The 15,606-nt window shown below is 38.9% G+C and overlaps 1 protein-coding gene across 2 annotated transcripts in view; it reads left to right on the top strand.

Annotated features, from left to right (window-relative positions):
- LOC306873378 (protein FAM193A-like) overlaps positions 1 to 15,606 on the top strand; it is a 30,166-nt gene that overhangs the window by 7,305 nt on the left and 7,255 nt on the right. For both annotated transcript variants that reach the window (XM_079422632.1, XM_079422631.1), the window contains 13 exons: positions 402 to 571; positions 713 to 880; positions 1,674 to 1,905; positions 2,118 to 2,242; positions 2,326 to 2,473; positions 2,580 to 2,654; positions 2,783 to 2,860; positions 2,962 to 3,080; positions 3,296 to 3,538; positions 12,477 to 12,609; positions 12,743 to 12,886; positions 13,580 to 13,846; positions 14,183 to 14,396. In XM_079422632.1, coding sequence (XP_079278758.1) covers positions 402 to 571; positions 713 to 880; positions 1,674 to 1,905; positions 2,118 to 2,242; positions 2,326 to 2,473; positions 2,580 to 2,654; positions 2,783 to 2,860; positions 2,962 to 3,080; positions 3,296 to 3,538; positions 12,477 to 12,609; positions 12,743 to 12,886; positions 13,580 to 13,846; positions 14,183 to 14,396 — 2,116 coding nt within the window. The remainder of the gene's footprint in view (positions 1 to 401; positions 572 to 712; positions 881 to 1,673; positions 1,906 to 2,117; positions 2,243 to 2,325; positions 2,474 to 2,579; positions 2,655 to 2,782; positions 2,861 to 2,961; positions 3,081 to 3,295; positions 3,539 to 12,476; positions 12,610 to 12,742; positions 12,887 to 13,579; positions 13,847 to 14,182; positions 14,397 to 15,606) is intronic.

Here is a 15,606-nt window from a genome sequence, read left to right as displayed (position 1 = left end):
AGAATCAGAAATTTGACATTTACATAATATTTCAGTGCATCGCATTTCAGTGTGGTCTCATATTTGTGTTTCCATCTGATAACATTTACTTTTCAAGTTTAGGTAGAAATTGTCCTATGTGGTTGACACGTACTCTAAACTGGTTTTATCATTTAATAATGTTCTTTTCACCACAGGGCTCTTTCTTCCAAAAGCAATTTGTAGATTTTAGTTAGGAGAACACTCAAGTTGGAAAAGTCATTTGATCAAAAAAAGTTTTTTGTTTTGTTTTTTTCTTTCACATTTCAACCATAATATCCAACCTAAAAGTGTAGAATAAGTAGCAGCAGTGGGTCAGAGAGTTTTTGGGAATACCCTAAAAAAACGTATTGGTGGTACATAATTATTTTCTTGTTCATCAGAATCAGGACTTCTTATTGCACATGCCATTGGGTAATGGCGGTTTGTCCCAGGATCCCTTGGGGGCCGGAGGGAGACTGACAGTTGGTGCTCCTACGCTGCCTGCTCCAGATCTCAGCGCTTCCCTCACTGCAGACACAGTGTGTAGCTGTGAAGCCTGTTATGAGCGGAGGTGAGTGCTGCATCAGTCTCAATAAGCTTTTTTTAATGTATGTTGTGGGATCAGCTTGCATGAGTCTTATAATCATGTCTGATGTTGGACTTATTTTTATTTCTTCATCTGCAATGCTTTGATTGTGGTGTCTTTGGTTAGGGAGATCACTGCTGAGTCAGAGCGGGAGTCACAACAACTGCAGAATCACTGGTCTGAGGTCAGATACCTGGTCCGGTGCATTTACCGGCAGACTGGGACTCCACTGGCTGATGATCAGGATCAGCCTCTCGACCGGGACAAGGAGAGCATGAAGGAACTCGTTGACAGGTGCTGATTGGTTCTGACCACATTTGACATAACTTCATTCAATTAAATACAATTCTGTTCAAAATCTTTTTTTTTTCTTTTTTTTTCTTTTTTTTAGAGAAAACACAAACTTTTATTGAAACAGTAAATTGATCAAAATTGGCAGGAAATACATTAATAATGTAATCCTGAAAAAATGTATCTCGGTTTCCACAATAATAATAATAATAACAATAATAAGTGTTTTCAACACTAATAATGGAGACATGTTTATTAAATTGGAGTGATTTCTGAAAGATCACGTGACACTGAAGATTGGAGCATTGACTGCTGTAAATCCAGTTTTGCCTTCGCAGAAATAAATTATATTTTAAAACTTAATAAACTAGAAAATATAAAATTTAAACATATGTAATTTTTCACAATATACAGTTTTTACTGTATGTTTGATCAAATAAAGGCAGCCTTGGTGAGAATGAGAGACTTGTTTCTAGAATATTTAAAAAATCTTACTGACTCCAAACTTTTGAACAGTAGTAGAAGTAATTTATAACAAATATTATATGTGAAAAGGGGTTTGTTACAAATAGTATTATCCATCACTTTGACAGACTAGGTTGTACATTTTCCAGTGTTTGTTTTTAAGTTTAAGTGCTGTATTTGTAGGCTCTTATTGAAAATGACAATAAGCACTGCATTCTTGTGGATCTGCTAACCTTGTGTAATAAACTTTCACATTAATAATTCCACTGGACAACGTTTGGATTCTCTCATTTCTCTCCTTAAAGGCTCACGTCACTTTCTTTTTATTCAGGCTTTGTGAGAAAGACCCCTACCAGTTGTACCAGCGTCTGGAACAGCAGGCAAGGGAGTACGTCTTAGAGATGAAAGTGCGGCTACTCAAGCACCTGTCCACAGGCTCAAAGGCACCCGGTGCAGCGTTTCAGGGGCCTCCACAGGCCCACCAGTTCATCTCACTGCTGCTAGAGGAGTACAATGCGCTCTGCCAGGCGGCCCGCACCATCAGCACCTTCCTGCTCACCCTGGTGGGTTTTTGCAACCCAACCATATTGCATGCATACAAACTTAAATTTAAAAATGTAACAATACCAGTCTTTCTGCAGTACCATTAATACGAGTGCTTGGTCGATCCTGCTTTGAAACACTTGTGTGCATGAATATGAATAATGAAATGAATAATAAATGTTTAAGCACAACCATAATATGGACTACTACTAGCCCTGTTCTTCCTCTTCAGGAGAATGAACATTTGCAAAAGTTTCAAGTGACATGGGAGCTTCACAATAAGCACCTTTTTGAGAACTTGGTTTTCTCTGAACCCATCCTGCACAACAGTCTACCTGCCTTAGTGGCCCAGCTCAGGTATGGTCTTTGTTGAATCAGTTAGAACTTCTTATAGTACTCCTCTGCATGTATAGATGCCATTATTTTGTTTTGATAAATAGGCAGGGCACAACATCCCATGATTCATACAGTGAGGATATGTACCGTACACTGCTGGAGAGATACCACCAGCTGGATCAGGAGATGAGTGCAGTGGCTCTTGAATGGCTGGAGTGTGAGAAGAGGATTGATGACTATGTTGATGAGCAGGTATATGTTTTTTGGCCGGTAATGTGAATGTAGCCTTACTGAACCAATTTCGTTAGTGGCTTTCTTGCATGGTCTCGCATCTGATACCAGTTTTGCCTATTTCCAGTTGCTTTTCAAGGTTGAAGGTCAGAATCTCACAAATCAAAGGACAGAACCACATAAGTCGTTAATTAATAGAAATGTAAGTTGCAGCACAAGTAATTTATTATTCATTATTAATCTTCATACATGATTTTGCCCTTTACAAAGCCGTTTGAGTGGAGCTAAATGAGTTTCCCCCTTTTTTTTTTTTTTTTTTTTTTTTATAAGATGTCTTTAAGAACCAAGCAGCGGATGTTCAAAGAAGATGCAGAGATCTTCAAACAGAAAAGATTTTTTGAAGAGCAGGTAATATTTTCTTTTGAGATAAAAAAAAGAAAACAAAAAGTTGTTGAGGCAAGTGTTACTGTAATCTTGATTAAAATGAGTTTGTGTGTGTGTGATTGCAGTTCCTACCGAACAGTAAAAAGTCTCTGGGTGGTGACAGTAAGTTTACAGACACAGTGAAACAAATGCTTTCGTCCAGACTGAGTATCCCTGACTGTCCCAACTGCAACTACAGACGGAGGTGCTTATCAGTTTCATTTAGTAATAATTTGTGTATATGTAATTAGTTTAATTGATGGGTTTTCCTTTAAAGCGATGCATTTTGGGGGACACTTTTAGAAAATACAAGTGGAAAAAAATTCCAACCTTTTAGTGTTCTTTGAGTATTCTTACCCTACACCAGGCTACCTATATTAGTAGCCTGTTTACTCATTGAGTTAATGCATTTACCTCCAGATGCACCTGTGATGACTGCAGCCTGTCTCACATCCTGACCTGTGGCATCATGGATGCTCCTATGGCAGAGGATCTGCATCTGAAGCTGCCCCTGCAAGTGGAACCTCCCCGGGACTACCTGTCAGAGGTCCATCCCCCCAGCATGTCATCGGGCAGCTCAGGGTCCGGCTCGGCCCCAGGCTCCCCCATCACCATCCGGCAGCACCCACGCCTCATCCTGCCACAGCATGGCACCACCACATTGTGAGTTAAAACTGTTTTGTGCTTTCTCCTTAATATGGAGGTCCCATAAATGTCATCTTTTATGAAAATAACATTTATTACATAAATGATTTTGCAAATGTGTATCTTTAACTACACGTAGCTATATTAGCAATCAGTCAGTAATGATGCAGAAAATGCGTGATCCTTAAGTACACGTCACTGACGGTAATGCCAACTTGAAGTTTTGTAAGTGAGTCAAATGTTGATACCGTTAACGTAACACTTTACAATAAGGTGTCATTTATTAACATTAGTTAATGTATTAACTAACATGAACAAACAATGACCAATGCATTTATTACACTTTTTATTAATCTTTGTTAATGTTAGTTAATGAAAATACATTGTTTATTCGTGGTAGTTCACAATGCATTAGGGTTGGGCCGATAGACAATGCCATCGTCCATCGCCGATGGCTGATAGACATCACGATGTTGAGCCAGCATCTTGATTGCACGCCCCCATCTCCCCGCAATCCGCCGCATCCCAGTACCGTGTTCAGAAAGAAAATGCCGTGTAGCCTACTACGGGACCCCAAAAGGGAATAAATACATGATGGAAGGAAAATATATATTTCAGTAGCCTAATTTCTCTCGCAGTTATATCATTGGGTAATTATAGTCTACATTATGGGCATCAGGGAGCCGCTATTATGCCTGGCACTGAAACTGCTTTTTGCGTGATCACTTTTTAGTTTCACTTTCACTTTTGAGATTCATGATCGCACGTACTCTGTTTATACTATGGAGCGGCAGTACTTACCACACATTTAACAAGATCAGATGTTTTGTCAGTTGTGCTCTGGATCTGCAAATCATTTACCATCGTCTCAAGCTGGTCGCACATTGGATGAGAAGCTCACCGTCGTGTCATGCCACGTCTTTACATTGTTTTGAATAGTTACTGGCCTGTTAACAGACGCCGAATGGCGCCGCCGGTGTACGTACGCTCATAGAAAATGTGTTTGAATTTTAAAGATATATGACAGTTATAGGTAATGACACTGTCTGCAAATGCTTTAAAGGTGCCATAGAATGCATTGATACAGTATTTTAAATTGTTCTCTGATATCTACACAGAAGGTATGTGGCTTAGGTAAGGGCAAAAAATCTCCAGAAACGATTTTACATGTCCATTTACAACCCTAGGATTTCTCCCTAGAATGAAACGGTCTGTTATTGGCTTATTTGGCAGGGTCATGAATTATAATGAGCTCTGCTCTGATTGGCTGTTTCACAGTACGGCTCATCAGCAAGAAGGAAGCACAGGGAGGAAAATATATATTTAAATACTTTCTCTCGCAGTTATATCGTCGGGTAATTATACTGTATATAAAACGCGGGCATCAGGGAGCCGTTATTAATATGCGAGGCATTGAAACTGCTTTTGAACGATCCATCGATCGCGTTATAGTTTCACTTTCAAGAGACGCGATCACACAAACTATGTTTACATTATGGAGCAACAGTACTTACCACACATTTCACGAGATCAGATGCTTGTCAGTGGTGCTCAGGATCTGTAAGTCATTCGCCATCATCCTCATCTCTCCTTACTGAGAGTGAAATCTTATGTACTGTAACAGGCTACCGCTAGCAAGGAGCTAACCATGTCCCTTTAGTGGCTCGCGTTATTTGCTTTCTGTGCCTTTCTGAATACAGATACCAACCCATCCCTGCACTTCACACCCCCTGCACGGCCTGGAACATAACATTTATTTTGTTATTTTCGCTGTTGTCCGCGCTTGTTTATTTACAATACCTGCAGAGCTTCTGATGGTTCGGCCGGCTTAGAAGATCAAGGGCGGGTTTATGCAAATGTTGGGGGCGTAGTGATCCCGACTGTTACGTCACAGTCGGTGTTATGTTCTGATTCGCCTGTTTTTCAGTGGTCTTTTTTAATCACGAGATTTACATATGGAGGAAACTATGGTGTTTGAGGCTCACTGTATGTCATTTCCATGTACAGAACTGTTATTATTTAAATATGCCAGGGTAAAGACAGTTTTTCATTCTATGGCACCTTTAAACACATAGAATATAATGTAGTGGTTATCACAAATATGATAAATTCATTATAGTGTTATATTTGGTCTCCACATCTTAAGTAGGCTATTTAGGGAATAGTGCATCTGACCCTAGTTCTGACTTAAATCAGAAGATATATATATTTATTTCAACTAGGGCTGAGTGATTAATTGCATTGAGATGGTCCTCACTGCAGAACACAAGATCCAGGGGCGTGGTTGGATCTAGATCCAACTCCTCCCACCTTAAGCCAGGCTCACACTGTGCGATTTTTAATAATCTTTTGCGATTGTTGCTTGTCACACTGTACGAACATGATCCCCATGTCAGACTGTAGGATCTCAGTTGTCTTAATGTCAGACTGTACGACAGTCAAGACGCGACAAAAACGGACGCACTCAAGAAGACTTGTCCGGAGTTTTACGTCATCAATACGTGACCCGCGTTCTCTCGCTATAATGGTAGCTAGCAAACAACAGCAACGTGTAGCGTTAGTTTTATTAATTACATACCTTGATGTTAAAAAAAAAAAAAGACGACGTGTGTGGAGCAAGTCATGGCTGGGCAAAATAGGACTTTATGGACTTCCAGTTCTACAGAGCGAACTTGAGGTAATTTTGTTATTCGAGTTTAAACATCCTGCCCCTTAATAAATAAACTTTAAGTAAACTTTACTTTGTACATATATTGTTTTTACAAATAAACGAAGTTGAAGTTTGAAGTTGTCGCGCTAATTGCGTCGTCAAGTTCAGTGCTCCTATTGGTTCTTGGTTTGATGGTCGTTGTAGGAGATGTCACACTGCAGGAAAGTGTCTGAAATCTTCTGACACTGCCAGAATTTAATCGGAGGAAAAAATTTCTCGCAACGGCCATTAATCGGCTGTCGGTGAACATGTCAAACCAGCGATCTAGACAACCGATTTTAGCCTAGGATTATAGGAATCTTTTAGGATTTTAGGATTTTCTAAATTTGTCTCAGACGAACAAATCGTGGCCAAAATCGCACAGTGTGAGCCGGGCTTTACATTTACCTAAACCTACCCGTCTCCACCCCCCCCCGATCCCTAAACCCACCCATCTCCACCCCTAAACCTCGAGGCTTGAACACATCTAAGCTGTCTTCAGAGGAAGAATCAAGTTGGCATGCTATGTTGCCAAGTCCACAGTTTGCGGTCTTACATTTCATGCAGAATTGACGCGCTACATGTAAATGATATCCTTTGTTGTATTTTCCTGTCAAAATAACGGAGTTCCTTTTGGAATTCTTCAGCTTTTAAAGGGTAACTAAACCCTAAAACAACTTTTTTGATTTAATGATCTGTAAGACTGTGCCTTTATTGGTGCTGTGCATTGATTCGAGTAAATGTTTTGACATTTGGTTATAAAGTGTTTTAATTCTACAATATATGGTGTAAAAACGTCTGAGTGCTGCCCTCTTCAGGTTGAATGGTGGCTACTGCAGTTGAATTTTCCTATTGGACGTTGCATACCCGTGTGAAGTATGATGGCACCTACTAACCACGCCCCTACACAAGCCCACCACGTCCCCTCTGTCTCCGCTGGGCTCTGCCCACTTTTCCAGCATTTTTCAAATATCGCCAGTGGGTGGAGTTAGGCTCTGACCAGGGCCTGTATTCATGAAGAATCTTAGTGCTAAGAGTTGCTCCTAGTAACAAAATTCTAAGAAAATTCTTAGAAATGTGGGTGTTCCCTCTTAAAATTAAAGAAAAGATCCTAGTAAAGAAAAAAAGTAATTCAGAAAGCATCTTAACCCTTAAAAGAGGTCTTAAGGTCCAAAATTGTTAGGAGTACGGACGAGGACTTTTAAGGGGCTTAAGTGTTTCTTTAGCAGTGGAGAAAATGGACGAAACATGAGGCAGAATAAATGTTGCACACAATGTATGACAGTGAGTTAATAAGACGCTACACATAAGATCGTGCAGGGATCATGTTTGTGACCGATCTTATTAGAGACGCGCTAACATCTCCGACACCGCGCAGAAATGCCATAGTGCCAGAAATGGATGTTATCACTACATTAACATATTTGGCAACTGGAAAAATGCAACTATGCAGCAGTGATGATTTGGGTCTGTTACAGCACTGTCGCTGTTCATTTTCTGTTAAATACGTTAAGTACGACAGCATGGTAAATAAAAAATAAAGAATATATATACATATACAATGTGTGTGTGTGAGAGAGAGAGAATACAGAAAAATTACGCCTGTAATTTCAAAGTGAAGGCTTATAATAAACACTACTCTTAAAAGCGCTATTTTATTTCCTTCTTGACAACCAACCAATCACAGTCTTCAAAAGAATGTGTCATAGCTAGCAACGGGGTCAACCCCACCTTCTCACTAAGATAAAAGTTTTTGTCTTTTCCTTCCTCAGAGTTGCTCTCAGATTGGTCCTGAATCACTTTTAAGCTAAGACTCCTAGTTAGAAATTTTTAAGCTAAATTAGGAGCTCTCTAAAAGGATTCTTAGAAGCTTTAAGAATACGGGCCCAGGGCCCGTATTCATGAAGAATTTTAATGCAAAAAGTAGCTCCTAGTGACAAAATTCTAAGAAAATTCTTAGAAATGTGGGCGTTTACTCTTAAAATTAAAGAAAAAAACCTAGTAAAGAAAAAAGTAATTCAGAAAGCATCTTAACCCTTAAAAGAGGTCTTAAGGTCAAACTTGTTAGGAGTACGGACGAGGACTTTTAAGGGGCTTAAGAGTTTCTTTAACAGCGGAGAAAATGGACGAAAATGAAGAGGGAGAAGAAATGTGTTGCACACAATGCATGACAGTGAGCTAATAAGACACTACACATTAGTTTGTGCAGGGATCATGTTTGTGACTGATCTTATTAAAGACATGCTAACATCTCAGACACCGCACAGAATTGCCATAGCTCCAGAAATCACTACATTAACATATTTGGCAACTGGAAAAATGCAACTATGCAGCAGTGATGATTTGGGTCTGTTACAGCACTTATAAAACACAGTAAATATGCAGGGCCGGCACCAAGGGGCGTCGCGGGCCGTGCCCCCCCCCCCCCCCCCCCCCCAAACGAGTTACTGTGCCCCCCCACTTTCCATCCTCTCTCCTCCTTGCTGAACGCGATTGATTTTGATAGCGAAAGTACCGATAAAACAGAGCACATAATGCGATTGCACGCTTTAGCGAGCGTCAGCAATTGCACGAGATCACAGATTGCAGCCCCCCCATCCCCCCCGACACACACACACACAACGTGATTTGTGCCCCCCCTAGAAATTTAAATGCCCCCCGATGGAGGTGCCCTGGCGCCGGCCGGCTCTGTAAGTATGACAGCATGGTAAATAAAAAATTAAGAATATATATATATATATATATATATATATATATATATATATATATATATATATATATATATATATATATATATATATATATATATATATATATATACATACATATACATATATAATGTGTGTGTGTGTGTGTGTGTGTGTGTGTGTGTGTGTGTGTGTGTGTGAGAAAGAGCGAGAGGAAAAATTCCGCCTGTAATTTCAAAGTGAAGGCTTATAATATACCCTACTCTTAAAAGCACTCTTTTATTTCCTTCTTGACAACCAACCAATCACAGTCTTCAAAAGATTGTGTCATACATAGCAACGGGGTCAACCCCGCCTCCTCACTAAGATGAAAGTTTTTGTCTATTCCTTACTCAGAGTTGCTCTCAGATTGGTCCCGAATCGCTCTTAAGCTAAGACTCCTACGTAAACGTTTTTAAGCTAAATTAAGAGTTTTCTGAGAGGATTCTTAGAATGTTTATGAATACGGGCCCAGGAGTTTAGTTACCCTTTTAAGAACTGCTGGGTTTTCCGGTAGTGGGCGGGACTAATGCGCAAACGGCAATCTCATTGGCTGGCGCTCCTCCCTGTTTTGATTTCAGCGAATCAGTTCGAGCGAACGCAGACAACCTGATTAATATTCATGAACCCAGCAGCTCAATAATCCTTAGTGCGTTTTATATTGTTCTTATTAGTAGTAGAATTTGTAGAAGTATTATCTTATCAGTATTATTTGTAGTTCCCCCCCCCCCCCCTTTTTTTTATAGAAACACTAAATGACAAACAATATCTTAAGCACCACCACCAGACCTAAGTTCAGTCAACATGACAAATATGCATTATGCATACATGGTTATTCTAATTACTAAAGTTCTATCTTCATTTAATGCTAAATTATCATATCATGTAATGTTTGACTGACTGATGCTAAGTGAGATATTTAAAAAAAAAACTTGCTATTTTACAAACATTTATTATTATTATACCAGATAATTAATATTAGTCTGGTGAGTAAACAAAAACATTACAAGCCAATGGAGATTCTATTGCCAAGTGTAGAGGGTTGATAATATTTACAATAATCAATTGAATTTGATAGGTGTCTCTCACATTTCCCACAGAAACATTAAAATAGTGTAGATTAGTGTACAATGTTTTATAATAATAATTTATTCTATTTAGTGACCATTTCATTCATTTAACATATTTAAAATTGGGGGCATCCAAGTTATTTGACACATTTGAACATTTAAAAAAGAATGAACAAAAGTTACTTTCCCTGGTAATTAGTTTATTTTATAATGATGTAACTCAGTTACTGTTTGTGAGAAGCAACTAGTAATATAACTAATTACTTTTTTAAAGTAACGTGCCCAACACTGCATACTATACAATGATTTATTGTCTTTGTTTTATAATACAGAATATAAAAAGCTTTAAAAAATAATCGTATATTAAATTGTAATCACAATATTGGTAAAAAAAAATTGCAATTAGATTATTTTCCAAAATCATTCAGCCCTAATTTCAACCCAAGTACACAATACATGTATGGCCACATGAACTTTAAGAATCATATCCATTTTTTGTTTGTTTGTGTAGATAAATCGCTCAGAGGGGTTTGACCAAACGATTAGACAAACTAGTTTTTGTTTTTATATATATATATATAAATCATCCAAACACTCGATTCCTAGCCATTTCTAATATACATTTGATATGACTAAATATTATTAAATTGTAGAGAAATTCCAGGAACAGTTCCCTCTTCACATAGGCCTAGTATTTTCATCGGGTCAGTCGTAGAAAAATCTGATTGGTTGATAACTTTTGATGTTTAATCCAGGTGTGAAAAGGATTAATATCTAGCGCAAGAGCACGGAGAGATGTGCGAGTACACAGGACAAAGTTTGAGCGCGCACACTTGAGCGAGAGGATAGACACGTTTTAAGTGCACGCACTCTCTTTGCGCGAGAGCAGCGTATATCCGATAGTGCGTGTCCGGTTTTGTGCGAGAGCAAAAGGAAGTCCGCGTGAGAGCGGGGAGATTCGCGCTCGCGCATTATATTAATCTACTTTCGCGCTACAAAAATGCGCTCTCGACATTTGGCAGTAAAATAACGCCATAATTTTGTAGACATCGCCCAACCCTACAGCGCATTAACTAATGTTAACAAACACAACTTGTGATTTTAATAATCCATTAGTAAATGCTGAAATGAACATTAAGGTTAATAAATGCTGTAGAAGTATTGTCCATTCTTAGTTCATGTTTACTAATGTTGTTAACTAATGAACCTTATTGTAAAGTGTTACCGTAACTCCTTTGACAGATTTGGTGAGCTCATTCAGTGAAGGACTGATTTAAACCAGTAACTCTTGATGTGAAGTCTTTTTGAATGATTCATTAAAGGAACCAGCAGATGAGTCACTTTTTGTGAGTCAGACTACATTGTTCACACTGTTTGTATTTGTGTGCAGTTCTGTGAGGAAATATTTTTTCTCAACACATTCAAGGAAAATAATGCTTTATATTAGGGCTGGACTATAATTCAATATTAATATGCATCACGATATAATTTTTTTCAGTAACGGTGATATGATTTTTACACATTTACGATATTTAGATTTACATTACCAGTGTTTCTCATACATTGATTTATTTGTGGCGTTTGACGTCGTTGAATAAACATGAGCACTGCACGTTTCAAAATCAAAACGCGGCGCGGGTGATTTATATGAATGTATCTCTGAAGGGAACCGACTGTCTTTGATGTAATAGATTTGATGGCATTTTCATATTATCTGATAAAGTAGCGTACAGTCATTACTGAGGAAACCGCTAGTTCTACCGCTCTCAAAGCGCCTCCTACTGGCAGAGAATCAGATTGCACTTTCAATAATAAGCCCGTCTCCAGCAACATGTTTTTGTTGTTGCCCAATTTGTTTTTTGTTTTCTGCAGAAACTCACTTGGAGTCAGAATAATTTTTTTTTTTCTTTTTCTTTTTTTGTGGGAGGTGGGGATTATAGAAATAAATTTTTCAAATTAATTTGATTATTAATTTATTAATTAATCCTATTTTCAAAAAAGTGGAGTGTTCCTGTAATATATGCTAATTTTAATGTTTATGAAAAATACCAACCCTAAACCTTTGCACTGTAATGTATATAAAAGCTAAATGCAGTCATTTGTAGGTATGGCAAAATGTTTGTTGTTCCCTGTCTGCTTGCTTTATGGCTGCGTTTTATAATCATTTTATGAGCTGTCAAGGGTTTTTACGTGGATAGTGCTGAAATGTAGGCTTGGAATTTTTTTTTTTTTGTATTGTGTAGTACTGGTAATAGGTCTCCTGTGGACAGTATTGCAAAATCAGATAAGGGTCAGATCAGGCAAGTTCCAATTATTATAGTCATTACTGTATTCATGACTTCATAATGTACTTTCCTGCTGAGTTCACTCAGTTTCTGTTTTTCAATAATACAGTGTCATCAGTTTTTATTACATCACAACTCCAACGCCTGAGTCATTAGGTTTCTTTTACTTTCCTTTCTCTGCCCCAGCGATGATGAAGTGCCTCCATTTTCGGCCATCTACCCTCTGAGTGGGTACGAAGACCCCGCTTTGGTGGCCAGCATTAATGGCATTCACACTCAGCTCAGTGGAGGAGAAGAGAGCTTGACCCTTAAAGATAAAGTAGGTGGCAGCTGATCATCTGACAGTGTTGTTGCCGCCTACAGTATACAATAAATATTTGTCAACTGGAAAAATGTGACATTTGAATTTAAAAAGAAAGTTGGTAATAATCTCTCCTCTCTCATTCTCCTAGTCTTCACGGGGGAGCAGCAGCAGTAGCAGTTCCTCTGAAGGTGATGAGGAGGAGAGGGAGAGTGGTGGGGAGCCTCCAGGCCAGGAGGAGTCACTCTCTGGAGGGAAAAATGATTGTCTGCCTCCATCATACCCTCATACACAGGTAGAGCTGAAGAAAAGTTACCGAGACTTTTATATAAGAGCTTAAGAATATATATTGAACGATGACTACAGTATAGATTAAATAGATGACTTAAGGGTTTAGGCTTTTACAGTCTAATACAAATATAGAATGTATTTTTAAGGGTTGCAAAATTAAGGTGTGCTTTCAAAATATTAATTATGTTCAGTGTAATCATTTTTCAGTTTTTACATTCTGCTTTCTAAAGGCTAGTATTAAGTGTTAATCTCTCTATCTGGTTAATAAAAAGTAAATATTTCCAGATAATTTTTAAATATAAATTTAAAATGTATTTAAAAGTAGAGTCAAACAATTAAACATTCTACTCGATTTTAAATTTATATTAAAATATTGTGTGTATAGATAGATAGATACCCGCAGAGACTGTAATGATTTAGGTTTTTCCGAATCAATTACAGTTTTGTGGCATATTAAAAGTAATAATGTAAATATATAATGTAATATTTTTGAGTTGTAGGATTTTTTTCGAATACACCTATATCATAATTATTCAACTTCTATTCAGCAGTGCTGTTCTTAAGTAGCTTATTTTTATGCTAGGGTAAAAAAAGGTGTCAAAATGCAATTAAGCCTTTTAAAACGATAACTCTTAAGCCAGAGTAGTAAAGTAGCAAATATGGCCTCTGGCAAAATAAATATTTGTTTCCTTTTTAGGTGGATCAGGTACAACATCCGTGCGAGTGTCATGTGTGCAATCAGGGCAATGGGGACGGTAGCACCTCTGGCCTGAACTCCACCTGTCTGCCTACCAGCAGGCTGCATGCAGGGGGTCACCAGTTCTTCTCAGAGAAGACGGCAGCCCACCCCGCCCTCCACCTCTACCCCCACATCCACGGCCATCTACCCTTACACAACCTCTCCCACCTGCCCAGACCACTGCTGCCCACCCTCTACTCCACCCCTCCGCTCACACACAGCAAGGTTAGAAGCACTCACGTGCACAAAAATGCACAGGAAATTCCCAGCCTTCCCTTTGAAAGTTGCCTGGGTGAATTTGCTGTTATATTTCCAGCCACAAGGGGGGTGACTTGTACCAAAAATCATAAAAAGCATCTTAATAAAGGCACAGGTGCAAAATTTCACTTCTTACTGGGTATGTCCCTTTCCACGTCATTGGCTGTTGCTTATCAAGCAATGATGCAGTGTCACCATACGTTTCCCATTAGATTTTTGGTAGCCTTATTGTAAATCATTTTAAAATGACATTTCTAAATGAATTTTTCATATAATGATCCCTACTCTCTTCATCTTCTCTAGACTCTCCCTCCCACCCCCACGTCCAGTCACACAGGCGGAAAGCAGCAAGTGTTCAACCCAACCCTACCGGAGCACGTCTATCAGAGCTGCTTCAGCACGGCAGGGGACTGGAACGGCTCTTTGCCATGTCCCTCGCTCAAACTAGAGAACCTCTGGGACACGCACATGATAAAGAACTGGAACCCCTCTGTGCTGCTCCAGGAGCCCCTACCTGGTCAGTTGCCCAAGTCATTTTAAAGATGTTTTGCACATTTCAAAGTGGATAAAACTGAACTTCTATTTCGACTAAAATGCATTTTGAAGTTTTAATGTGGAGAGTTGTAACCTCTAAGAGTTATTCAGGTGTTTTTTTTTTAAATTGCCCTTTTAATCCTTAATCAAAATCATTTAGGTACCATCACCCTCCAACAACATCTTTTCTTTAATGAGTAGCCAATAATCCTTCCCTCCCTTCACATGGCACTCAAATGAGATCACAGCAGTTAGCAAACAATAACAATTTAATCAATCATGTCTCATCCTACAATTTTTTTTTTCTTATTCAGGAATCTATTTCATTTGGATGCATGTCACAATAGAACATTTTCTTTGTACATCCAACTGAAAAATTGGACATCCAGTCGGAAGAACTACCTACTCGCCTGTTAGCAGTGGGGATTTCTTTAAGACTGCAAGGGAAGCTCGGCTTCCCCTATAATGTCAAAAAATTAATGGTCAAATATGTACTATTGTGTTAACATTTTATTGATTTTAAAAATGCGTTAGAACACGTTCATCTCGAAGATGAGTTTGATCAGAATCAGCTACATATAGCAGGTGACTCGATTTCCTTCTCATACATTCCCGTAGCGTCACAGTGTACTTCCCTGTTGAAGCCTAGCGTCCATTGACTTCAATGGGGCTGCTTTGAACAGTTTTTTTTCAGTGCTTCGAAACTAGATGGTCATTGGATAAATGCTGCGATTATGTCCCGCCCCTGGACGCTCAGCGTCTCTGGGGGTGAATGGAGGAGTGGGCGGGGCTGGACTCCAGGCTTCTGCGTGATGATTGGAGGGTCTGTCGAAAGACTGCATCTCCTTTTGATTGACAGCGATTGTGTCCTATAAGAAGTCGCTGATGCTGAAGCTGTTTGAGCTCAGTCCCATAGCGGATTGACAAACTGCTGCAACCTATTTCGTGGTATTTGCTTGGCGAAATTGCTGGCCAATTTTCATCATAACAGGAGAAAGCTGTGTGATTACTTGGTGTTCCTTAACCCACCGGTGCGGGCTGTCTCGTTTTTCTTTATGAAGCGAAACAAACTAAAAATACTCCTCGAGTTTTGATCGTATAGATAAGAGCAAGGTATAATTTGAAACTGCAAAGGGTCTTTTTTTAGCAGCAAATCACAATATTAGAATGATTTCTGAAGAATCATGTGACTG

Source organism: Barbus barbus (genome assembly GCF_936440315.1).
Source record: "Barbus barbus genome assembly, chromosome: 8".
NCBI lineage: Eukaryota > Metazoa > Chordata > Actinopteri > Cypriniformes > Cyprinidae > Barbus > Barbus barbus.
This window is presented reverse-complemented; position numbering and strand designations above follow the sequence as displayed.